The 25443-nt window shown below is 40.0% G+C and overlaps 1 protein-coding gene across 4 annotated transcripts in view; it reads right to left on the reverse strand.

Annotated features, from left to right (window-relative positions):
• Positions 1–25443, reverse strand: part of SPOCK3 (SPARC (osteonectin), cwcv and kazal like domains proteoglycan 3) — a 421631-nt gene that overhangs the window by 178238 nt on the left and 217950 nt on the right. For 3 of the 4 annotated variants that reach the window (XM_029203302.1, XM_029203300.1, XM_029203301.1), the window contains one exon: positions 1068–1191. The exons of the other annotated variant lie outside the window; for it this stretch is intronic. In XM_029203302.1, the coding sequence (XP_029059135.1) occupies positions 1068–1191 (124 nt within the window). The remainder of the gene's footprint in view (positions 1–1067; positions 1192–25443) is intronic. 4 annotated transcript variants of the gene reach the window in all.

Genomic DNA, 25443 nt, shown 5'->3' on the forward strand with positions numbered 1-25443 from the left:
GGTAGCCTCACCCAGTAAGTACTATGCACGCACCTATTGGCTGTATTAAGCTTCCTCGTCCCTGTAGCCCTCTTCTCAATTGTAAACTGCCGGTGCAAGGTGTAGGGAAATATTTTCTGAGAAAAAGTATGGTTCATAAAGTGGTATGCACCAAACACAGTGTTCTGATAGCCAAAAACTTCTGGAATTTACTCTGCTTTAAGCAAAACTAGATATGAACTGAGGTAAGGTTACTTTATAGACTTCAAGGATCGTATTTAACTTGAATATACCTATAGTTTCTAAAAGAAATGTTGATCTGTTTAATTACAGGGTAAAGTCCCACTGGGGACACTACGTAATGTGCTATCTTACCTTCTCAAAATACATTTTAGAAAATTCATAAATGCATCTGACCCTGAAGTTTCAGGTAAGAGGTCATGAGCCGTATTCCTTCCTATCACATAATCAAAGAAAACTCATCGATGTTCTATGACGTAAAGTTCTTAAAACCTCCTAAATATTTGAACGATATGGGGCATCAAACGAGGTGCAAATTAATGTAGCTAGAGACACTGAATCAGAGAAGACATCAAATCTGGGCTTCGGTGTCAGCTAAATATGTGAAATGTGCTATTTCTTTCTGAGACTTGTTTTTCTCTTTTGCTGTAAGGAATTTTGGGGGGCTTAAATGAGATAATATAGGAAATAACATATGAAATAAAATAGTAATGATATTGACGGATTTTAGCTGGGACAGCTGTTATAACTGTTAACATTATTACATACATGGTGACGCTTCTGCCCTCTCTCAGAGTATCAAGAAAGGAAACGTTGGTTTTAATATCTGAGGGTTCAGAGTGTTCACAGAATCAATATTTCAAACTTTAAAAATTCTGTATAGGAGAAACAAATGTACAAATGTTTGAATCATATTCCCAACTAGTGATATTAATCACATTATTTTAAAAGTTAAAGTATTTGGATGACCACACTGGAGAACTAAGTTTTAATCACTTACTAATGACTATGTACATACATATATGAATATGTATATGTTTTATAATAAATGACTATCGTTGTCTTACCTGAGAAGAGTAGGTATGTCCATCTGAACCACAGACGGGGCTGCTAGACACCCCCGAGCACTGCTGGCAGGCGGATGTCGGGGGACCCCTCCACTGCTTCTGCCCAACTCCTGCATCTTTCATACTGTTGAAAAAATAAAACAAGCATACTTAGTGCATTTATTTAAAAAATAAATTTATATTAGCATCATGCCTTTTCTCCACTGTCATTCCAACTCTTCAAGATAAATTAGAATCAGTAAATTGTATCCTCATTTCCAATGTATTAATCTATACAGTGTTCTTTATAAACTTTTGTTTCATAATCAAGGTTTTCCTATAATAAAATAAGAATATATTCCTTAAAAAGATTCCGCTGGTTACATATAGACTACAGTTATACTTCATCACATGGATTCTCTGGTTTTAATTTGTGGTTGTGAAATGTGTTTTTAACAGCCCCCCCAAACAACTCACATGTCTGGAACCTTCCCAAGGGCCCCCCTAGAATTCTACTAGAAATAGTATTAGAAAGCAGACACCTAATTCACCAGGCGTCCCAGAGGCACATGAAAATAAGAGCAGCTTACTTTAGAGAAAATAGCAATAAGAAACACTTTTCCAGCAAAGACCAGTATTTAGAGAGCCCAATTAGCAGGTTCGGTGAGAGCCAATCCTCTCTTTCTTGTATGGAAAGAACTCAAAATACATCCATCTGGCTTTGATCTGGAATAAAGTGGGAAAACCCATTCTCTTCCGCTACCTACTTCTAAATTAACCGTTTCTCCACTTTGATTAAACTGCTTCTGCTTGGCCTATTTGTGTGAACAGTTCACACAGAAACGGGCAAAGGCCTTAAAAGCAGGAATAAAAACAACAGAGAATCTCCACACAAGCATTTCGTAGTTAGAAGTCCTCCAGTAAATCAGCACTCGGTCTTGTTCATTAAAACTGCTCATGGAGAGTAATTTGATGTCTCTATCAAGATGAGAAACGAGGTTTTACTGGAAACATTTGCTGCCCTTTGGCTTTTCTTTTTTTTTTTTCACGAATAAGTCAAATCTACAAAAAAGTAACCCCAAAAGACAACTAAGACGTGTAGTGTTAATCCTCATTATAGGGAAAGAAGTTCGGACTAATGTACTTTAAATTGTGATAACATTTGGGTGGGCTTTGCGAAAAGGTTTATCACCTTCTCTTACCCCCTCATCCCTCTCCCCCGGCCGCTTCCCCCTCAAAAAGAAGCCTATGATAGCTCCGAACACATTTTCTTCACTTAAATTTTGTAAATTCTGCCAAATGACCACTTTAAAATCTTGTCTGGCCACAGATATAACCTCATAAGAGACACAGAAGGGAAAATAACCGTGCTGCTATTACTGATTAAAAGATTGGCACATGGGCTTCCCTGGTGGCGCAGTGGTTGAGAGTCCGCCTGCCGATGCAGGGGACATGGGTTCGTGCCCCGGTCTGGGAAGATCCCACATGCCGCGGAGCGACTGGGCCCGTGAGCCATGGCCACTGGGCCTGCGCATCCGGAGCCTGTGCTCCGCAACGGGAGAGGCCACAACAGTGAGAGGCCCGTGTACCGCAAAAATATAATAATAATAAAATAAAATAAAATATAAAAAAGACCTACTGAATGGGAGAGGATATTTGCAAACTATATACCCAATAAGGGGTTAAAGTCCAAAATATATGAAGAACTCAAACAACTCAACACAAAAATGAAAGAAAGGAAGAAAGAAGGAAGGAAGGAAGGAAGGAAGGAAGAAAGGAAGGAAGGAAGGGAGGAAAGGAAGGAAGGAAGGAAGGAAGGAAGAAGTGATCTGATTAAAAAACAAGCAGAGGATCTGAACATAAATTTTTCCAAAGGAGACATACAAATGGCCAACAGGCACATGAAAAGATGCTCAACATCACTAATTGTCAGGGAAGTGCAAATCAAAACTACAATGAGATAGCACCTCACACCTGTCAGAATGGCCATCATCGAAAAGAACGCAAATTAACAAATGTTGGTAAGGATATGGAGAAAAGGGAGCCCTTGTGCACTGTTGTGGGATTGTAAACTGGTATAGAAAGTATGGAAAACAGAATGGCGTCTCCTCAAAAAACTAAAAATAGAACTACCACAGGATCCAGCAATTCCATTTCTGAGTATTTTTCTGGAGAAAACAAAAACACTAATTCGAACAGATACACACACCCCTATGTTGATTGTAGCATTATTCACAATGGCCAAGATATGCAAACAACCTAAGTGTCCATCAACAGATGAATGGATAGAGAAGATGTGGTCCATATATACGATGGAATATTATTCAGCCAAAAAAAATGAATGAAGTTTTGCTACTTGCGACAACATGGATTACCCTGGAAGGCATTATGCTAAGTGAAATAACTCAGAGAGAGAAAGACAAATACTGTATGATCTCACTTACATGTGGAATGTAGAAAACAAATGAACAAACATAACAAAACGTAAGCAGAGTCATAGATGCACAGAACAAATAGGTGGCCGCCAGAAGGGAGGGGGTTGGAGGGAGGAAAGAAATAGATGAAGGAGATTAAGAGGTAGAAACTTCCAGGTAAAAAATAAATGTCATGGCAATGTAAATGTATAGCAGAGGGGATATAGTCAATAATATTGCAGTTGGAGGAGGTGCAAGATAGGATTTGGGATTAAGAGGTACAAACTACTATGTATAAAATAAATAACCTATAAAAATACACAAAATTATAAAAATAAATAACATGTAAAATAATATATAATATAAAAGTAATATAAAGCACAGGGAATATAGTCAATATTTTATAATAACTTTAAATGGAGTATAATCTATAAAATATTGAATCAATATTGTACACTTGAAATTAATATAATATTGTAAGTCAAGTATACTTCAATAAAAAATAATAATAAGATTGTAACACCTTTGTATGGTGACATAGGGTACTTGACTAGTCATGGTGACCACTCTGTAATGTATAAAAATACAGAATTACTATGTTGGTCCCCTGAAACTCACACAATATTGTCAGTCAATTATACCTCAGTAAAAAAATAGGTTTGGCAAAAGCATCGCTAAGTATATTACTCTGAATACTCTAAGTGCAAAAGATCTTTAACCTCTGAGAGGAAATCTAATTTTTTGATATATCAAAGGCTATTTGCAATTACTTATTTTGAATTATTATCAGATTGGGTAATATAGTTTTCTCCCATTATTGATGTATAAAAACTCAAACTGGCTGCAAAACCCTGAAATTTTTAAAAATTACTCTTCCGACTGCAACCCTGCTACAATCAGACTCTTCAAATAATACCTTTTTTAAAATTTATTGTTTATTAAATTTTGAAAGGTTACCTTCCATTTACAGTTATTACAAAATATTGGCTCTATTCCCCGTGTTGTACATACTTCCTTGAGCCCATCTTACACCCGATAGTTTGTACCTCTCCCTCCCCCACCCCTATATTGCCTTTTAAGAGAACTGTTAAGTATATATTTCAGTTTGAAGATTAAAGTTAAACATTCATTTATCCACCTTATAATGACGTCCTACATGCCCATGATCCTTTTCCTTAAAGAGCAAATAACTGTATATTTGAACCCAGGGAACTGAAGCCATTAAACGATAATTTATAATACACAAAGTCAAGTTTTTTTCTCAAAATCTTTTTTTCTTTAATATTCCCCCATTCAAGGTGCTAAGTTTCATACCAATATACCTGTTATGTCTCTAATGGCTGGAAAGTTAGGCTCACAGAGAAGTGTTTATCTACGGCTTGTGTTCCGGCACACAGCTCCTCCACAGCAGCTGGGTTGCATCCCCTCTCCCTGAGCTGTCTTCCGGTCCTGACTCACCCTGCACGTGGGTCTCCAGCATCACTTTCCAGACTCAGTCACACTTGGAAGCTCATTAGCCTCTGACTTTCCTAATAAATCCCACGTGCATTCCTTCCACTTCTGTTGACTCAGTTTCAGTCTATCTGGTTTTCTGTTTCCTTAACCACGTCGTGCATTTTAACAATATAATTTGAACACGATTTCCACGTTTTAGGATTTACCTCGATTTTAGAAAGTGCGTAAATAATGTTACCAAAATGGTTAGCTGAAAAAAGCTCATTCCAGTTTGATCTGAATTGCACTTTTGACTGTGTCATCAATGCATCCTGGCAAGTCAGCAGCCTCCCTGGGTCTTGACTTCTTCATGGATACAATTTGAAGCTTCATCTCTATGGATCATTTGCTCTAGATCATTCCACAGTCTATAAATCTTTAATAAAATTACTTATGTGAAGACACGCAGCAAAAATCAGCAGCATAGACACTGAGTACCGGACACGCATTGTGGTTTTTGACCTTGGCTTGCGTTACTGAGCGACACAAATACCTCATCATGGCTTGAAGGATGATGTTGCATAGGGCGAGATTGCTTGAGATATCTGAATCATAGACAAGTTATAGTGATGTTTGAATAATATATTCTGACAAGTAAATATGTTTTATTAAGCAGTGAGCATACTCACAATTATTGAAGACATCAATAAATAACTTCAAAACAGACATCACTATCAATGACCCTCATAATCTATTTCTCAATCTGAGCTCCAATGGATTGAATGAGTAATAAAGCTTCGAAATGTAGAAAATGTAGATGATGTTGAATTCAGACTCTAGGGTTCTGGGTCTCTGATGTTTCCATATATTTAATTCCCAACAGTATTTTAATTAGTAAAGACCTCTTCACTTAAACTATGGTAAAAGTATATTCAACTGCAAAAGATCTCCGTTATGTAAGATAAAGAGAGTCACTGTAGTTGTTATGGGCTAGAAATGTCCTCACGTCTATTTTCAGCAAAACACAGGCCAATAGACTGGGACTTCATGATCTTAACATACGATAAATCTTAACATACCTAATTAATAAGTATGTATAAGAGAGTTACTGATTGCTTTCAAGCCAATAAAATGTTACCATAAAGCAAAATTTCAGGAACTGAGTCAAATGTTTACACAAACGTAAGGTTAGATTTTCACGTGTTTTGATAGCCTTTCACATGCCAGACACACATATTACAATTCTATTATTGTAGCAATCTCATGCAATGTGCATTATTCTTTAAATTCTGAAGCTAGGAAGAGGGAGGTTGAGAGAGCTTCATTATCTTCTCGAGTCTCTACTGCTTGTCTTTGGCCACTGTGGATGTCACGTGTTCTCCTTTTCATTTTGAAACTGATTTTGAAACTTGCCATAAATGTACATACAAAATTGTAAATGTCATGGAAGACCACACTCCCACAGTTCATAAATTTCTAGATCAGTTTCACTTAATAGGTAAAAAACGACAGCATAGCTCCAATTTTACTTAAAAAAAGATCTACCACCAGTAAGTGGTATCTGGAGAGTACATCTGGCCAATTAAACCCGAAAATTATCTAGAGTGTAATAAATAATACAACACCATATATGTGATTCTGATTCAGGGAATCAGTACGAAGATTAATTAACTAATATATAAACAGGCTCTATTTAATTTGTGTTGACATGCATGTTTGCATGTCAGATATGAGCATATGAGAATATTTGCTCACCATACGTCCTGTATTTAAAATAAGATTTAGAAAATGCTTCATTTTTCCAATTATTAATGTTCACAAGTAAAGCAAGCTTTTAACCATTAACTGTGTCCTTAATTTAACCTTTAGCGGTTCTACAGCAAAGCAGGAACTAAGATTTGAGTTCATGAAAATGTGTGATTCTTAAAGATCAAGGAGACTCTATATTTGGAAAACCATCTTGACATTTTTAAAATAACAGTGACAGATATGCAGCTTAAAAAGGGAAAAATATTCCACCTAAAAGAAAATGACTAATAACACAGCACTTACCAAAACACATGGGAACAGACTGATCATTCAAGATGTATTTTATATATCAAAAATACGTCTTGGGCTTCCCTGGTGGCGCAGTGGTTGAGAATCTGCTTGCCAATGCAGGGGACACGGGTTCGAGCCCTGGTCTGGGAGGATCCCACGTGCTGCTGGGCAGCTGGGCCCATGAGCCACAACTACTGAACCTGCGCGTCTGGAGCCTGTGCTCCGCAACAAGAGAGGCCGTGACGGTGAGAGGCCCGCGCACTGCGATGAAGAGTGGCCCCCGCTTGCCACAACCAAAGAAAGCCCTTGCACAGAAACGAAGACTCAACACAGCCATAAATAAATAAATAAATAAATAAATAAATAAATAAATAAATAAAACCCAAAATACTTAAAAAAAAATACGTCTTGATTATGAAAAATTCTCTTGATTTTTGTTTGTTTTTCTGAACGTAAGAAATATTCTTAGCAACTGTTGGATAAATAGACCTGACAGCTTTGGCAAAAGCCTTAACGATTAAATGACACATTTTGTTTAAAACAATTATTAAAGATCATCCAAAGTTCAGGGACGGAAAACAGAGCTTTTCCTCCCTGTGCTGCCTTCACAGGGGCCACCTGTACTGGCCTCCTCCTTACTGCTTCGCTGGAAAAGCAAAGTTACAGAAACAAGAAAAAAGAAAGAAGCTCCATGATTTGCTCGAGTCTGATTTACAGGCTGAGAGAAAGGTTTAAAGTTCAAAACCTCCACGATGCACTAACTCTTACAGCATTTTCAAGTTAACGAGTTAGTGAAATTTAAAAGAAGCCTAAGTTTTTGACTCCATAGTATTTCTCTCTCTACCAGACCGTGTTTAATCCCTGTCCTGAAAGCATCTTCTCAGCACATATCGACTGATGCTGGCACAGTCAGGGGTAGAGTCACAGCTGCTGGACAAGGAAATGTTCTTCAAGAAACACTCTCTCAATAACTTCTCCCATCTAAAGAGTTGTCAGAAAGGTCTTTAAAAACAGTTCCATTATTTTAATTCATAATATGTTATTACGTATGGTTACAGTTACTGACCACGTTCTAGGAACGGAATGAGACCTCGTCCAACCTGCACCTGGCGCAACCAATAACTTGTCATCCTCTAACCTAGAAAGAGTACCCATGCATCCTTCTAAATACTGCTTCTTTTGTAGCCGAGCAGGACCCTACGGGGTCTTCCCAGAATAGCCTCCCACCCATGTCCTCCACCTGCCTTCTGTCTGTAGAAAAACTTTAGTCAAAGAATACATTTAATCAGAGAAGTGAGAAAATGCAGAAAGGAAAACAAGCAAGCGAGACAAAATAATAATAGTTCAGCCACTGAACAAACCCAAGGACCTTTAGTTCCTCCTCGAGGGCTGTAGATAATATTCTGAGCCACGTCCTTCCAGCTGTTTTGCAGATACTAAAGCTCCCACCAGGTGGGAGAAGTTAACTGCATGCTGCCCACAAGCACGTAGACCCCAGACCAGCCGGAAGCAGAAGGTGGATGATGCTGATTCCCGATGACCTCACCACAAGCCGATCAGAAGAGGGTGGAGAGTGTCCACCAGCTGACCACGCCCTGCTCCTTGAACACTGTAAGACCCATCACTACCTCCTCCAGGGCGGGTCACACAGTCTTGAGGGCATTAGCCCACTGCGGCCCCCTCTGCCTGGTGAAGCAGTAAAGCTATTATTTTCTAGTTCACCCAAAACTCTGTCTTCGCGTTTCTATTCGGCACCAGCGAACAGAGGTCGAGTTTCGGCAACAATTTTACACGTTTATTTAGTCATGAATACACCCTACAATGTGTCCAGGTACTATTTTACAATCTGGAGGTTCCAGACTGTAGAGTCGCTGAACTCAGGGAGCTCAGAATTCTTCTGGAGACACAGAGACAAGCGTAGCGTGGGGTGCAGTTCTCCTGTAGCCCAGGAAGTAACAAGGAGTGTGGGGTTTATCTGAGCAACCTGTCCTTATCTCTGAGGTCCCAACTCCGATGTCGCTTCTCTTGTAAAATGCTTTCTGACTCCACCACCGGCTCCCTTTGTAACTTACACCTTTACTTAGTTATCACTTCTAGTCTAACAGCCATGGGCATGGTCATCTTTCTCAGTTTACCAGCCTACCCTCATGGGCACCTACTTCTGAGCCTCTGTCTCGAACCCGCGGCCTCCGCTGAGCCATCAGAAGCATCCCTGTGCCTGATACACACCCACTCCTCCCCTCCTTCTGCTATTTCTCCCGGCTCTGAGCGTGGGAGATGACAGAGCCACTTAAAGCAAGAGCCTGCATTTTGTGGCCCCCAAACACTTCTTGTCTCTGTGGAGCCCCCATTCGCAAGTGAGCAGAAAGCAGCTGGGCATCAAGAGACGGTGTGTAATGTGTATGCATATGGCTGATTCGCTTTGTTGTGCAACGCAAACTAAGACGGTATTGTGAAGCAATTACACTCCAATAAAGATCTATTTAAAAAGAAGAAAAAAGAGAGACGTGCGTGTGCGTAAACTGGATTGAACCACAGCATCCTCTGGAGTCAACACCCCAAACATTCTCACCTACAGCCCATTTACTCAATCATATTCCTGACTTCCTTTTGGTTAGATCATGCTTCTAGAACTAGCTTTCAAAATTGAGGAATGTGTTTCTGTCCTAGGTTTGCTGTAACAAATGACCAAAACCTTTCTGGTTTCAATCCACAGAAGTTCCCCTTCTCACAGGGATGCAGGTCAAAAGTCCCAGATCACCTTCACTGGGTGCTGGCGGGGCCGCACTGGGGGTGACAGGTAGGTCCCAGGTGATGATCTGTCCCTTGCCCTTCCTGTCTTCTGGTGTCCTTGGCACTCCCCGGCTGCTGGCCCATCTCTCTCTGAGTCTTCCCCTCTGTGTGGCCCTGTCAGCACTCCGTCTGTCTCTATTATAAAGAGAAATCGTGCTCATTCTTAGCAGCCCCTCTCTAACCCAGGACAACCTCCTTCTTCTCAGACCTTCAATGTAACCGCATCTTTGGCCCTACCAGGTAACACTCACGGACAGCAGGGCTCAGGGTGTGGACAGATCTTCCGGGCTGATGCTCAGCCCTGCTAGAGGGAGGGTACTTGGCAAAAGAGAGGCTTAACGTCTCACAACCAAGTCACTTCAGTTCTGAAGCCCTGGTTCGGAGGGATGTCTCAGCGATGGTGGATCCTGCCCTGTGCTTACGCTAACGGTGCCCTAACCGGTAGAGGATGGACGAAGGGTCCCTGGCCACACCTGGGGACCAGAGCAGCTCAGTGCTTCCCAGCCAGCGTGCTGTAAACCCACCTCATGTCTCCCTGAGTCACGGCATCGTTTTATTTCTTCACTGTACTGGTTCTTAAGGAAACTGCATTGAGTGCCACAGCTGTGAAGAGCAGTAAACAACCAAGTCCCCATTGTCCTGGTCAAACGATAAAAATAGGTCACCTCAACAAGGCCCATCTGACCCCCAGTGTGACTGGGAGAACAGAGGATGAAGACAGTGGGGTTCTTCTTTTTGTTCTTTCGCACTTAGGAGCAGCGATCCTTGGGGGATGCTGAGAGGGAGCAGGGGTGACAGACTGAGTGTCACGGGTGGGAGAAGATAGACTCACCCAGGTCCAGGCCACCGCGTTACACCAGAGCGCTGAACACAGGCTCCACTCTCACTGAGAGCTGGTTGTCTCTTCCCAACTTTGCTGGTCGATCTTTCCCAAGACTTTCCGTCCCTCTCCACGAACACCTGTTCACCACAACTCACTGTTCTTTCCCCAGCAAGTTTCCCTGAGCCCGGCACATAGTAGGTGCTCAATAAATAGCACTGAATGGATAAAAGGAGTGAGGACGGGAGGGAGACCAGGGATCCCTGGCTAAGCACTGAGGGTGGCTCCTAAGTTCTTATCTTAGCTCTATGTCCACTTACAAAGTAGAAATTCTATAGCATTACTTTAGTACTGAATAAGCTTTTTATAAATAATTGTTAAGTCCTTGTTAAAAGTCATTATAACTTGCCATATAAAAGGCCAGGCAACTGGAATAGGATAAAATAATAAAATGGGCTCTGAATTCAAACAACAGTCTTATATTTCCCAACAATTATTTTATGCTACGTCACAAAGGAACGTGGCAAAGTTCTACACTGTTTCCTTCAATAGGTTCAGTTCCTCAGGGACTCTTGTCAGCCTCGTGTTTTAGCATCTTTAACCCGCCCTTCATCACTCATCCAGGAAGCATGTGTCAGGAAACGAACAACGTGCTCCCCACGACTGTGCAGGGAACGGTGATTTCCACATGGAAATAACTCTTTAGCTCCTGTAAAAACACTGCTCATCTACTGCCATTTTTTCTTTCTCACCTGACTTTTTAGAGTAAAATCCATTTATTCTACAGTCTCATGCTAATTTCCTTTGAAAATACTCCGCCACACTCTCTTGCCCCTGTGACAGGGTTTTTCTGACCACTGGGGGTTACAGACATACAGGAGACAAGAGCCCCCTGCAGCCCAAACTCCTCACAGCACTGCCTGCAGCGCGTAAAAAGATGGCTAGCGGGCTTCCCTGGTGGCGCAGTGGTTGAGAGTCCGCCTGCCGATGCAGGGGACGCGGGTTCGTGCCCCGGTCCGGGAAGATCCCGCATGCCGCGGAGCGGCTGGGCCCGTGAGCCATGGCCGCTGAGCCTGCGCGTCCGGAGCCTGTGCTCCGCAACGGGAGAGGCCACAACAGTGAGAGGCCCGCGTACCGCTAGTGATCTATCATGTCTACTGTTATTTTACTGACCAAAGCTGGGGAGTGGGATTGCTGGGCTGAATAAAACGTTCCTGAGTCCCTGGTGTGGACTCTCAAGGCTGAGTAAAGGGCTGGAAGGTTCCCTTCTGGGATTTGGCCCCTGTCTTCCTATATTGAGGGGATGCTGAAAGGGGTAACTGAACCCAAAGCAGGTCTGCCCTAGACTTGAGATCAAAGAATATCTGTGCTCTCCCTTTGTGTTTCTTATTGGAAGCTTTGTTTGCTCTTTGTTTTTTGTGTGTTTATTCTGTTTACATTGCTTTGATAAAATCCGAGCTTGGATTACTTAGGATTTGGAATGTAAGTAAGTAAAGAAACCCTTCGGCTTCTTTTGATCCTATTGATATGTTATGCAGACATCCCAGGTTAGGTGAAGAAGTGTTCCGTGGGTTATAGCAGGAAGACTGGCATGCACTGGGGTTTCATGCTGAAGCTCCAGTGTGGGGTAAGTATTAATTTATGTACATGTTTCTTCTTTGCACATGTGTCCTTCGGTGAAAATTTTGGGTAATCTGGGCTCCTTTAATCACTTCCCAACAACAGACTAAATATAACCTTTGGTAAGCCTGCCCCACAAATTTCACTGGACGTACGTACAGATCTGTGTTCGTGTACCACTGTGACACTTGTGGACACAGGAACTCTATAAGCACGTTTACAGAAAGAGTCTAGTCCCTGAATCAACAGAAGGAGGAGACCCCTTCTGACCAGGACCACCCTTCTTGATTTAATACGTGGAAAATAAATTACTTTTTATTGTGGCACACCACTGAAATTTGGGGATAAATTTGCTATAACATAATATTAGTATAAATAATATATATACTTAAAGCAATCTAGGCATATTAATATCTAAATTACATGTCATTTTAATGCAAACCATAAATGAAATGGTAGAAAGCAATTCCTAGCCTTTCTGATTTCAAATCAGACATCAATTCAACCACTGCAAATAAAATTTATTTTAAAAAAATTTATTACCTTCTTTAAGTTCCCCAAGCTTAGAACCTCAATCTTGGACTCGAAAGTATGAAGATATAAAAAAAGAAGAAACAAAATTCTCAGAAAACATACATTGAAGTCAGTGTCATGTTTGTGAATTTCTTTTTCGTTTTTTTTTTTTTTTGCGGTACACAGGCCTCTCACTGCTGTGGCCTCTCCCGTTGCGGAGCACAGGCTCCGGACACGCAGGCTCAGCGGCCATGGCTCACGGGCCCAGCCGCTCCGCGGCATGTGGGATCTTCCCGGACCGGGGCACGAACCCGCGTCCCCTGCATCGGCAGGCGGACTCTCAACCACTGCGCCACCAGGGAAGCCCTTAATATGCAATTTGAAAGAGTTCCAAGATGCATTCTATTTTAAGATAACTAATGGAAATCACATAAAGGCATTAAACTTAATTTTTTTACAACTCACTTTAACTAAGTATGCAAATATGTCTATGTCCTACCGAGTTATCAAATAACGTTCTTCCTCTCGAAATTATACACATAAATTTACACAACCACCTGAGTGGATCTGTAGATGTCGTTCTTTTCAGAGCTCTAGGAAGTTTTTAGGAATTTGTTGTTGAACAGCATCTCTATCATTGTCATCAAGAGAAAATAAATTATGATACCATAATGCTTTGGTGAAGCTAATCTGTCCAAACCCTTAGATTTGCATATGCAGATGCTGAGTTGCTGCTGAAGCTTTACTAAGTATAGAACATAAGGAGAAATTAAAATGCAGTTGTGAATTATTCATTGAGTTTTATGTTCAGTAACCACGAGAGCCTGCGGGGTCTTTGATTCTGCCAGCAACTCACAGCCACCTCTGCAGAACTTCTGCTTCCTCAAGGAGATGAGGAAAATTATACATCTTTTGACAGAAAATTGTCACCTTTGGCATTTGCTTCAGGCCACGCTCTCCAGATGCCATTTGAAATAATTTCCTGGAGAGGATTGAGCTCTGTCTTCTCTGATGACCTATTTGAGCTTACTTTTCAGACTTCTGTCTCTGACAGAATTTTTAAATGTCTTCATCTTAATGCAGTACAATGGCTGGTGAGCGAGATTTCAACTTCTGTCCTTTCCTTAGGGCCCCTGGACCCACCCCTAGGCGGGATCCTTGCACTCCTGTTTGATAGGACTCATAATTTTAGTTTGATTCATTAAGAAATCATATAATTACTTAAAGCAATTTTTAATTGTGTTACCCATAACGTTTTTGAAAAATGATGCAAATATTTCATTATGCAAACTCACTATGTATAAGCCTTGACAGACATAATCCCACAAGGTCTGAGGCGCTCATGGTCAACATGGGGGGAAACGTCCCAGGGAGGAGATAAGATCCTTACATCATGAAATGACTTGGTGACAGTGACCTGAAGTTCTCTGTACTGACATGGTCATATTTATATCCAATACAGAGGTCTCAACTGCAAATTCCAATGAACACATCTTGTTAGCAGCAGTTGAATGACCCTGTACTATTGACTTAAAGATATATGTTAATTCATTGATGAAAACAGCATAGCATTGTTGTGGTGACTAATGAAAACATCTTTTTCTTTATAATTTGTTTTCCTTTTCTTCTATTGTTAATTTCAATTTTTTGTCATTTAGCATTTTTCTCCTTGTGTTGAAAACAACTGTAAAAAATAATTCCAAAATCAATATTTAAAGAGGGATAAGCAAACTTAGGTGTAAAGGAACAAAAGCGAAGCAACAATTAAGTTACCTTCTACATGAGGTTTATACGCTATCGAAGAGTAGAATTTGCCACTTATATAAACGATTCACTGATCCTAATAATGTTTTCTTAAAAATCCTGACCAATCTTTCATTAAATTAAAAAAGAATGTTAGTTTTATGTTTCGAACACTTATATATGCAGGGTTGTTCTGGTCTAAAGTGATGGGTTGGTACCCAGAGAGCACCAGCTTAGCGGTAATGTCCTAACCCTTCCCAATTCAGGAGTTAGCATCTCACTAGATTCTCATGCATATTCTGCATCTTCACTGCATTCCCAGAGATGTCAAAGTGCTCAGGACTTGAGGGCTGTGGATCTCTTCCTTCCTAATTGTGTCCACACTGTAGGTGCACAGAGAATGTTGACCCAATACCATTAAATCATTTCTGATTTTTTAATTTGAGTTGGGATCAGAAATCTTCCATAGAATATTTCAATAAGATCAATGGAAGGGGCAAATATATTTTACCAGTCTATCTTTACAGTTAGGATATGAATCCTGGTAAGATCTTCCTTCAGAAATCTGCCATTTCTATATATTAGTTTCGTCATAAAATCAAGAACCTCTCCTTTCAAATATCTACTTAGTTTTTGAGTGCTCTTAGTATGTGCTGCTTAATTTAAATACAATAGCAATGTCAAGGAGTGTTCTGCCTATGGTCACTTCTAGGAGTTTTATGGTTTCAGGTCTTACATTTAGGTGTTTAATCCATTTTGAGTTTATTTTTGCATATGGTGTGAGGAAATGTTCTAATTTCATTCTTTTACATGTAGCTGTCCAGTTTTCCCAGCATCACTTGTTGAAGAGACTGTCTTTTCTCCAGTGTATAGTCTTGCCTCCTTCGCTGTAGATTAATTGACCATAGGCGTGTGGGTTTATTCCTGGGCTCTCTAATTTGTTCCATTGATCTGTGTGTCTGTTTTTGTGGCAGTACCAGGCTGTTTTGATTACTGTAGCTTTGTAGTATAGGCTGAAGTCAGGGAGAGTAATAACCTTCAGCTTTCTTCTTTTTTTCCTCAAGATTGCATAGGCAGAACACTGTTTGACATAAATTGTAGCAGTATTTTTTTGGATCTGTCTCCTAAGGCAAAATAATTAAAAGCAAAAATAAACAGGACTTATTGAAACTTAAAATCTTCTGCACAGCAAAGAAAATCATCAACAAAATGAAAAGACAACCTGCTGAAATGGGAGAAAATATTTGCAAATGATTTTGGCTGATAAGGGGTTAATATCCAAAATATATAAACAGCTCATACAACTCATTATATTAAAAAAAAAAAAGACAATTAAAAATGAGCAGAAGGCCTGAATTGACATTTTTCCAAAGAAGACATACAGATGGCTAACAGGCACATGGAAAGATGCTCAATATCAGCCATCATCAGGAAAATGCAAATCAAAACCACAATGTGGTATCACCTCACACCTGTCAGAAAAACTATCATCAAAAAGAACACAAATAACAGATGCTGGTGAGGATGTAGAGAAAAGGGAACCTTATGCACTGTTGATAGTACTGTAAATTGATGCAGCCACCATGGAAAAGAGTATGGAAATTCCTCAAAAAATTATAAATAGAACGACTATAAGACCCAGCAATTCCATTCCTGATTACACGTTTGAAGAAAATGCAAACACTAATTTGAAAAGATACACACACCCCACTGTTCATAGCAGCATTATTTACAATAGCCAAGATATGAAAGCAACCTAAATGTCCACTGACAGATGAATGGATAAAGAAGATGTGCTACATATATATTGACAGAATGGAATACTACTCAGCTATAAAAATTTAACAAAATTCTGCCATTTGCAACAACACAGATAGACCTAGAAGGTACTATGCTTAGGAAATAAGTCAGAGAAACACAAATACTCTATGTTTTCACTTATATGTGGAATTTAAAACATATAACAAACAAATGAATATAAGAAAACAGAAACAGACTCACAGATATAGAGACCAAAGTAGTGGTTACCAGAGAGGAGAGGGAAGTGGGAGGGCAAGATAGAGTAGGAGATTAAGAGATACAAACTACTATGTATAAAATAGGTAAGCCACAAGGATATACTGTACAGACAGGGAATAGAGCCAATATTTTATAACTTTAAATGGAGTATAATCTACAAAAATATTGACTCACTTATGTTGTACACTTGAAAATAATATAATATTGTAAATCAACTATGCTTTGATTTTAAAAAAGAAAATAAATAAATTTAAGTGAAAAATGCATAAATAAATCCATTAGCAAGATTTACAGTACTTCTCTTGCTCAACTGGAAAATAAGGGGATTCCTAACAATATATTTTTCCCTCCAAGCTGATCCCCACACCACAAGTCAGCTTTAACTGTTAGTTCAAGCATATGTAAAACTTAATTTTCAAAAAGATTTAGACAGGGGCTTCGCTGGTGGTGCAGTGGTTGAGAGTCTGCCTGCCGATGCAGGGGACACGGGTTCGTGCCCCGGTCCGGGAAGATCCCACATGCAGCGGAGCGGCTGGGCCCGTGAGCCATGGCCGCTAAGCCTGCACGTCTGGAGCCTGTGCTCCGGCAACGGGAGAGGCCACACCAGTGAGAAGCCAGCTCGCGTACCGCAAAAAAAAAAAAAAAAAAAAAAAAAGATTTAAACATTGGAAATGTTTAATGTGTAAGGTGTACATCAAATAATAGAGTGAGAATAATAACCATGGCAAAATGCAATGGTCTTTATTCAGATTAAGAAGTTTTCATTTAAATAATGGTAAACTTTAGAAGGTTTCAATGAGGAATACAGACCATGATGAAAAATTACAGTTCTGTTCTTTTGGGGACAGTTTCTAGTAAGCTGTTAGCTCTCTAATTCCTTAATTCTGCACACTATTTTGAATTTAATCCTTTTGCTGTTACATACATTTGACTGACATTCTTAAGAAAAATGACTGCGCTTTCCAAAAGTAAAGAAAAGGAGCTGTAATGAGATTATGAAGAAAATATGATTTTTCCCTCAAAATAGTGAGGGTGGAGGTGTGGGAGAAGGGCAGTAAAACACAAAGTAATAAATGTTTACATACATAAAAGCTGTCAACATACCTCACCTACTATGTGTGCTACATCTGTGCAGGTTTTTTACTATCATCAATCATTATATTTTACTCTATCGTTATTAAGTGTATTGTACGTAGAATGGAGCTATTCTTACAAAATTGACATAAATCTTGTTTAATATTCTCTCTTTGTAAAAACGGACAGTAACAAAGTTCGATTGACAGCTCTTTAATAATTCTGGTGGCACCATAAAAATGAAAAAAAAACACGCAGCCTTTCATGAGAGAAGATAAATCAGAGAGAAATGACTGGAAAAAAATGACTGCACTATGAAAAGATCAGACACTTAGATTAACATAAAAGGCACTTACGGAGAACACTTGCATCTCCTGTCAAGTGATCATAAGACCAAGTACCGACAAGAAAGTTAACCCCCGTTTTCCCGCAAGACAAGCTGCCACAAGAACAACTTCTTTTTCCTGCTAAATATCATCGTTTTGAGGAGATTTCTTTTAAGATCACATTTAAAATAAAGTTTTAAATATAAAACACAGTCTGTAATTAGATTTGCCATAAAAATATAAATATGTCAACTTGTCACTGGCAAAGAGTGAAAATGGGCTGTTTTCGGGATTCTGCTGGTGTCTTCCTCTGTGTTTCTTATAGATTCACATACATACCCACATACGTGCATACACACACTCACATACACGCTCATACATACATGGGACTTTCGATCCTCACTCATGCTCTGAGCACCTGCACTGCTCTGGCTTAGTCACGCTAGTGGCTAGAAAATGTTCGCAACACCTTTTGCCTTGAAACTGGAATATCATTTTGAAGCCATGCACTGATGCACGTGAAAAATGCATTACCTTCTGTGATATTTAATAACCATCCTCTAGATGTTAACTTTGCGCATCCTCACTCTAACCCTACTAGAATATGATATATAACACTCAGTGCTACAGCCCCTGTGACTACAATACTCCCCAACATAGGTGTCCAAGAAATACTTATTTTCAAAAACATGACTAATTGGCAAGAATTAGTATCTCCTGTCTACATATTATTAGTGTCATTGCTCAGAGCATTAGATTTATGCTCAGTGTTTATTTTCACTGAAATGTTTCTCTTATATTAACCGCTTACATATTTCCTGACGCTGAATTGGGCGCAGGTGACATGGTTAAAGGTTTAAGTTCCTTTAAGGAGAAGGAGCCTCTCAGGTTCTCACAGGCCTCACTCAGAAAATTGTTGGGGAATTGGACCCGCCTTCTCGGTTATTACTGGGTCTTCCCGAATTCTGCTGGTGTTTGGATCTTTTACTCTCTTTTTTCTTGGCACTTTGTACATCTCACACATCTCAAGCACGTGGATACAGAAGAACAGGGTAAGCTGATACCAATTATGATGTTTCCTAGGTAGTGACAGAGCTCACGTTTCGTAGTCATCACCACTGTCGCTTCTGGCAAACTGCACTTTGACGTGCATTTTTAAAAGGTACACACATCCCTGAACCACGGAAAAAAGCCTGAAAATACTGCCAACATTGTTTAACTTATCAGCGTTTAATAAACCCTCAATTTACGGAAAGACATACAATTAAAGATGCTCTGTGAGTTAATTAATGTTAAATTATTTTGGAAATAGTTCAGGTATTCCTCACATAATTCCAGATTTTCCAGGCCAAGTGCAGACTAATTCTGATAACTTCAGAACTATAAGGAACAATGTGATCGTTAAGCCAATATACACAGAAATATTCATTTTATCTTTTAAATGAGCCTACTTTTAGATGAAGTTTTTCTCGAAATCCTGCCACAATGAACTCCTCTGAAGGTCTTTTCTGTTTTATAAGTAAGATGTAATGCTGGGAGATTCTTGAGGCACAACTATCAATTTCAGTAGATGTTCACTGATTTGTTTCCCATTAAAATAAGATCTAGGTACAATTTCTAAAAATTAGTTGCATAATTTAACTTCCTCAGGAAATAGTCTATTGGATGGATGGATGGATGAATGGATGAATGGATGGTGGATGATGGATGGATGGATGGACAGCAGTAAATAGATGTATTTTTTCTTGTTGATGAACTTATTCACTCTGCTTTTTAATTTATGTATATTAAAAAGCATAGGGCTTTTTAAGCAATGTGGTATTAAGAGCTGTCTCCCTGCTACATGGGAAAGCCTTTCTGTGTACATCCTGTCCCTCCAACCTTCACTTCAGAGGGTTGTGGCTGATACAGTAGTCAACCTAAAATACTACTTATACTTATTAAATCCTATTAAGTACAAAAGCACTGACAACATCATGCACTGATAAATTTGCTAAAAGGTATCCTCTGGGAAAGAAAGTAAATGTGACTGCCAAATCTTACTCAGACTTCAGATACAAATAAACTGTGAATACAATGTTAAAACTATGACTATTACAGGTAACGTTAATGGATTCTCAGATTCTCTTCTGGTTCCTTTCTCTGCACTGAAGTCAGAAGAGATTTCCAAAATGGAATGCTTATCATGTCACTACCTTGCTGAAAAATAACAAAACAACCAAAGACAAAAAGCAAAACTTTAAGTGCTTTCCTGGTGACCTTTGGATAAACAACAGGGTGGGTCTGCCCCTTCCATTTCTGCAGCCCCCCTCACCGCCCCCGCTGCTCTGGGCGCCCAGCCCCGCTACCCCTCATCTAGTGCCTCCACGACTTTCCCACAGCGCAGGGCCTGCTCACTACTCTGCCCTCTGTCTGAACCTATAAATCACCTACAAACCCTTCAGACTTCAGGTCCAGTGTTACTTCCACAGAGAGTTCCTTTTTTTTTTTTTGTGGTACGCAGGCCTCTCACTGTTGTGGCCTCTCCCGTTGCGGAGCACAGGCTCCGGACGCTCAGGCTCAGCGGCCATGGCTCACGGGCCCAGCCGCTCCGCGGCATGTGGGATCCTCCCGGACCAGGGCACGAACCCGCCTCCCCTGCATCGGCAGGTGGACTCTCAACCACTGCGCCACCAGGGAAGCCCCAGAGAGCCCCCTTTTGACTGATGTTTCATTCCTTTCAGAAAGTTGTTGCTCTCTCTCTCAGCAGATCTCATTTCTCTTTGCAAACAGAAAAATGCTTTATTATGATTATTATCATAAACAACACAATGCACATTAGCGATCCAATTCTCCAAGTGCTCCTCCTATTTCTGTCCATCTTAGAAACATAGCACCAACCGCCCTTAGTTCTGGACGATCTTTGCAAGGATGAGCGTACTGTAAACTGCTCTCGACCACAGAGCTATGTCTCCCTATGGAAGAAAGAGTGAATTCTTCACTGCTCAGTAGAATAAAGACAATGAGCTCATCGCAGGGAGGCTTACAGCTCCCTAAAAAATTATCTCACTGGGCTTCCCTGGTGGCGCAGTGGTTGAGAGTCCGCCTGCCGATGCAGGGGACGCAGGTTCGTGCCCCGGTCCGGGAAGATCCCACATGCCGCGGAGCGGCTGGGCCCGTGAGCCATAGCCGCTGAGCCTGCGTGTCCGGAGCCTGTGCTCCGCAACGGCAGAGGCCACAACAGTGAGAGGCCCGCGTACCGCAAAAAATAATAATAATTAAAAAAAAATGACCTCACTTATGTCCTGTATTGTAACCCACAGTGTGTGCAGGTGTCTAGCTGGGCCCACCCACGTGCCCCCCTGGGACAGGAAGCAGGAGGGATTGACAAATATGTGATCCTCTGTGCTCCCTCTGTGCCAGGGAACCAGGCTCTCTGCCTCTGACCAGGAGTCTGGGGTCTTTCACCAGCACCCACAAAACTGAGACAGGCTAATTTTTCAGCTTATAAATGAGGTAAAATCTCAAACTGTTTATAGTTCTTAATAATGTACAAAAGGGAAGGAAAAATGTGAATATAACAATAAGCGAAGGAAAAATTGGAAGAAAAGGAACTAAGTAGAAGGCCATATGGAACCCCAGGAAATTAGAGAACCACATAAATTAGAAAATAAACATCACGCACAATATCACGACCCAAAGATATGCTCGGTGTCAGCTGTCCGATGTATTTGTACTAAAAATATTCTCTATGTATATGCATTTGCTATAATAATTTATTACCACATAAAACAATGTTGTGATAAGTACTATTTTACGTGCCTCTATGAGGTCTGATTATTTCTATGGCATCAATTCCTACAAACTGAATTTCCAAATCCAAGACAATGCATGCTGCCCTACTTCAGTGCTCTGTAGAGAAGCAGTCTGAATGGTACTGAGTGTTACCAAGAAAAATAACGGGGACAGGGGATTGTGCTTCATTTTTAAGAGGAAGCAAAGAGCTGAAACGTTAATATTTAAGAAACAACCTTAAGGAGATGAAGGAGTAAGCTGTGAAAATTCCCAGCAGAGGGAACTGTAAGGAAAGTCAGCAGAGTTTTAAAAAAAAAAAAAAAAAAAAAGGAGGGGGGGTTTGGCCTATTTGAGGAAACGCAGACAGGGCAGCACAAAGCCACACAGGCAGGGGAACCAGAGCACAAGGACACGCTGGGACCGCCGCGGAATCCAGGTTGCAGGCCTGTGGGCAAGGAACTCCGCGTGGGTGAGGACCCCATTCTTGCTGAGAGCACCAAAAAGAGGCCCTGTTGGCTCTTCCCAAGGTTGAATTCCCTGCAAGTCACCTTGAGATATGACGTGATGTCTCCTCCTGGACACAGCAGGCTTCCTTCCACTTCTTCTAAAGTGATGCGACCCCAAGCTCCATGTTCTCCCCCGCAGCAGCCTCTGCGTGAGCTGGTCCCCATTACAGGTCAGGAACCCGGGGACAAGGACAGCAGACACCAACACACAGCTCTAACTGCCGCTGCTGCTATGGTCACAGCAACCTCTATCACTGACCCGGAGACCCGGAGCACAGGGGCAGCTGCACCTGTAGCTCCCAGGTGGGGTAAAAGCCCACACCTCGCATGGTCTTGACAGGTTACACCAACCACTGCAAGGATGTGACCAGGAGTTCCATCAGACTGTGCACACAAGATTAATGCAAAGAGCTAAAGGGTCACTGTCATCTGTGCAGGGAATAGACCGAAGTAAGACAAGGTGGAGACACCCAGGAAGCAATTCCATAAAGGCAGGCAGGACACGGTGGCCGTCTGGACAAAAGTCCTGGCAGGAGGCATGCTGAGTGGTCGCATTCCAACATACTTAGACTGTGGAGCTACCAGAATTTCTGCATAATAAAATAAAAGAGTGACTCATGACGAGGTGCTAAAAGGATGGAGCTGGAATTAACTAAATTTATACAAGAAGCTCAGAACTGGAAATTTCAGATTAAGGGAGTTTCCTCCCATTCTCAGTTTGGTAAAGAGTTTTTATCGTGAAGGGGTACTGATGGATATTGAGTTAATAAATGCTTTTTCTTCAGCTAGTGAGAGGATCATACGTTTAACTCTTTAGTTCTGTTAATTACATTGATCACTGGGTCTTGCTTGCTTTCCCGGAAAAAACAACACTGAGCTGTGAGGTATTATCCTTTTATAAAGAATAAGATATGCTAATAGTTTATTAAGAATTGTGTGTGTATATTCATGAGCAGTATTAGTCTGCAATGTTGTTGTTTTTTCTTACTAGGTCTTGTCAGCGTATATTGCAACTGATCACAATTATTGGGAACAAATTCAAATTCTACTATCTAGAAGCGTTTGTACAATGTTGGTAGGTTCTTTCCTTTAAATATCCAAAATAATTCTTGAAAACACCTCAGCCTAGAGATTTCTTTATGGGAAGGCTTTAAAATATAAATTTGATTTCTTTAATAGTAAATATTTCAGACTTTCTAATTTGTTCTGAATTGGTTTACATAAAATTGACTTTTTCTAGAAATTTGTACGTTTGATCAAAAGTGACATATTTGTTAACATGATACTGTTACTGATAAGCTCTTAAGATCTTTTTAAAGTCTATAGGCTCTCCAGTGATGTGTCTTTTTTTCATGTTTGATACTAGAGATGTGTCTTCTTTTTTCTTGATCATTCTTCCTAGGGGTAAATCTCTTTTATTAGTTTTCCTTCAAAAAACTAGCTTTAGCTGAGGGATTTTTTTTTTTACTGTATATTTGATTTATATTTCAATAATGACCCCCTTATATTATTATTTTCTTCTTTCTCAATTTTTTTCAATTCTTGGTCTAACTTCTTGAGTTGAATACTTAGAATGTTGCTACTCATCCTTTTCTCTTTTCTGAAATATCAATTTTTAAGGCTATTTATTTCCCACTAACAAATTAAGCTAGATCTCAAAAGTCTTCATATTTTGATATTTTATTATAATTAAGTTCAAAACATTTTCTAACATTAATTGTGATTTTTTCTTTGAAAACGAATTATTTATAAGAATAGTGCTTGATATCCAAACACTTTGGGCTTTTCTAGTTATTTTTTATATTAATCATATTTGACTAAATGTCTCACCGTGGTTAAAGAACATACTGGGAATAACTAATACTTGTTTTGTTCTGCTCACTACAAAAGGTTCATTTTTTTTTAGTATAAGCTACAACAAGGACTTAATAGGCATAGTGGTTAACAAAGACACAGGGATAACCCCACAGCACATGCGCAAGGAAGTTAACTGCAAACAGCCTCACATAAGTGTAAAATATAGTACATTCTAAAAATTTAGAAACTCGAGAAATAACTTTTCCCCAGAGTTGCCATAGAAAATCTTAGAAAATACGGGTTTAGTCAAGGCTGAGAATTACATATAAGGTATATATAATGCATTTCCAGTACAGATCAGTCTTAGTAATTGTGGTTGTTCTCGTTTGGCTCAAAGAAAGTTTTGTTAAAGCTGGAGAGTTGTAAGAAACACAGCTGGAGGGATAATTGGGGCTTTGATTATTTTGATTGTTGGGTAAAGATGTTTCAATTTTATCCTCTAGGCAATGTGAGTCCATATATCTGAACAGATGGCTAGAGAAGTGATTTTGAAAGATGAGTATAGCACCATCTGAAGAGACAGAGGAAAGGCCTGCTAAGCAGTTAAAAAACTGCTAAGGCACAAATTAATACTGATGCAAAAGTGAAAGCAGAGACACAGAAAGGGACAGACATGAAAGACACTTGTGAAGGGAAAATCAACATAATGTAGACAGAGTTCAGGTGCAGGAATGAGCCAGATTTCCCTGAAGTTGTGACTTTGGTAATGTAGAGCTGTGTTTCTATAAAATGAACTATGAATATAGTAAGAGTATGCTGATAATTCTTTGGTTACAGACATTCTTGAATTTCAGATGCCGGTGATCAGTGTGGTAAAAAATGTTTGGTAGGTAATTACAAGCTTATAATTTGAACCCAGAAGTGAACATAAGTATGAACTTTTAGAATTTAAGGTAAGAAATAGGAAGCCAACAGTTTCATTTGTGGATATATATAAAATCTCTGAAAAGGGAATGAGGGGGAAAAGAATAAAAAGGGATATTGTGAGTTGCAGGCAGATGAAGAAGACAGGAGAAAAAGAGAAGGAGATGAAGAGGGTAGAAATGACATAGTCAGCATTTAGTCAACAAAGGCAGGACTAGCTGCACACTAGCTAATCTGAACGAGTAATCATATAGTGCAATACTGCAAATGTCTAGGAGGGACAGACTTCTGAGAAATGATGTGCTGATGGGCAAGAACAAATATTTCTGTTGGCAAGAGGAAGGGCACGAACATTTATTGAGTGCCTACTGTATGTCTGATTAGGTAAAGACACACACACACACACAACACACAGAAAGGAGGAGAGATTCTCATTAAATTCAATGAACCATACATGGGTAGTGCAATGTTGTAATAGGGAAAAACAAATCTGGCTCCATATTAGATCTGTTTCCTTTTCTTTAATGCTTGTACTCTGAACAGACTGTGCTTAGTCATGCTCGCTCCGCACCTTTTGTAAAAGAATGTTGCCTGTAGCCT

The sequence above is a fragment of the Monodon monoceros genome, unplaced genomic scaffold, assembly GCF_005190385.1.
Source record: "Monodon monoceros isolate NGI ecotype Baffin Bay Population unplaced genomic scaffold, NGI_Narwhal_1 Super_Scaffold_5, whole genome shotgun sequence".
Lineage (NCBI taxonomy): Eukaryota > Metazoa > Chordata > Mammalia > Artiodactyla > Monodontidae > Monodon > Monodon monoceros.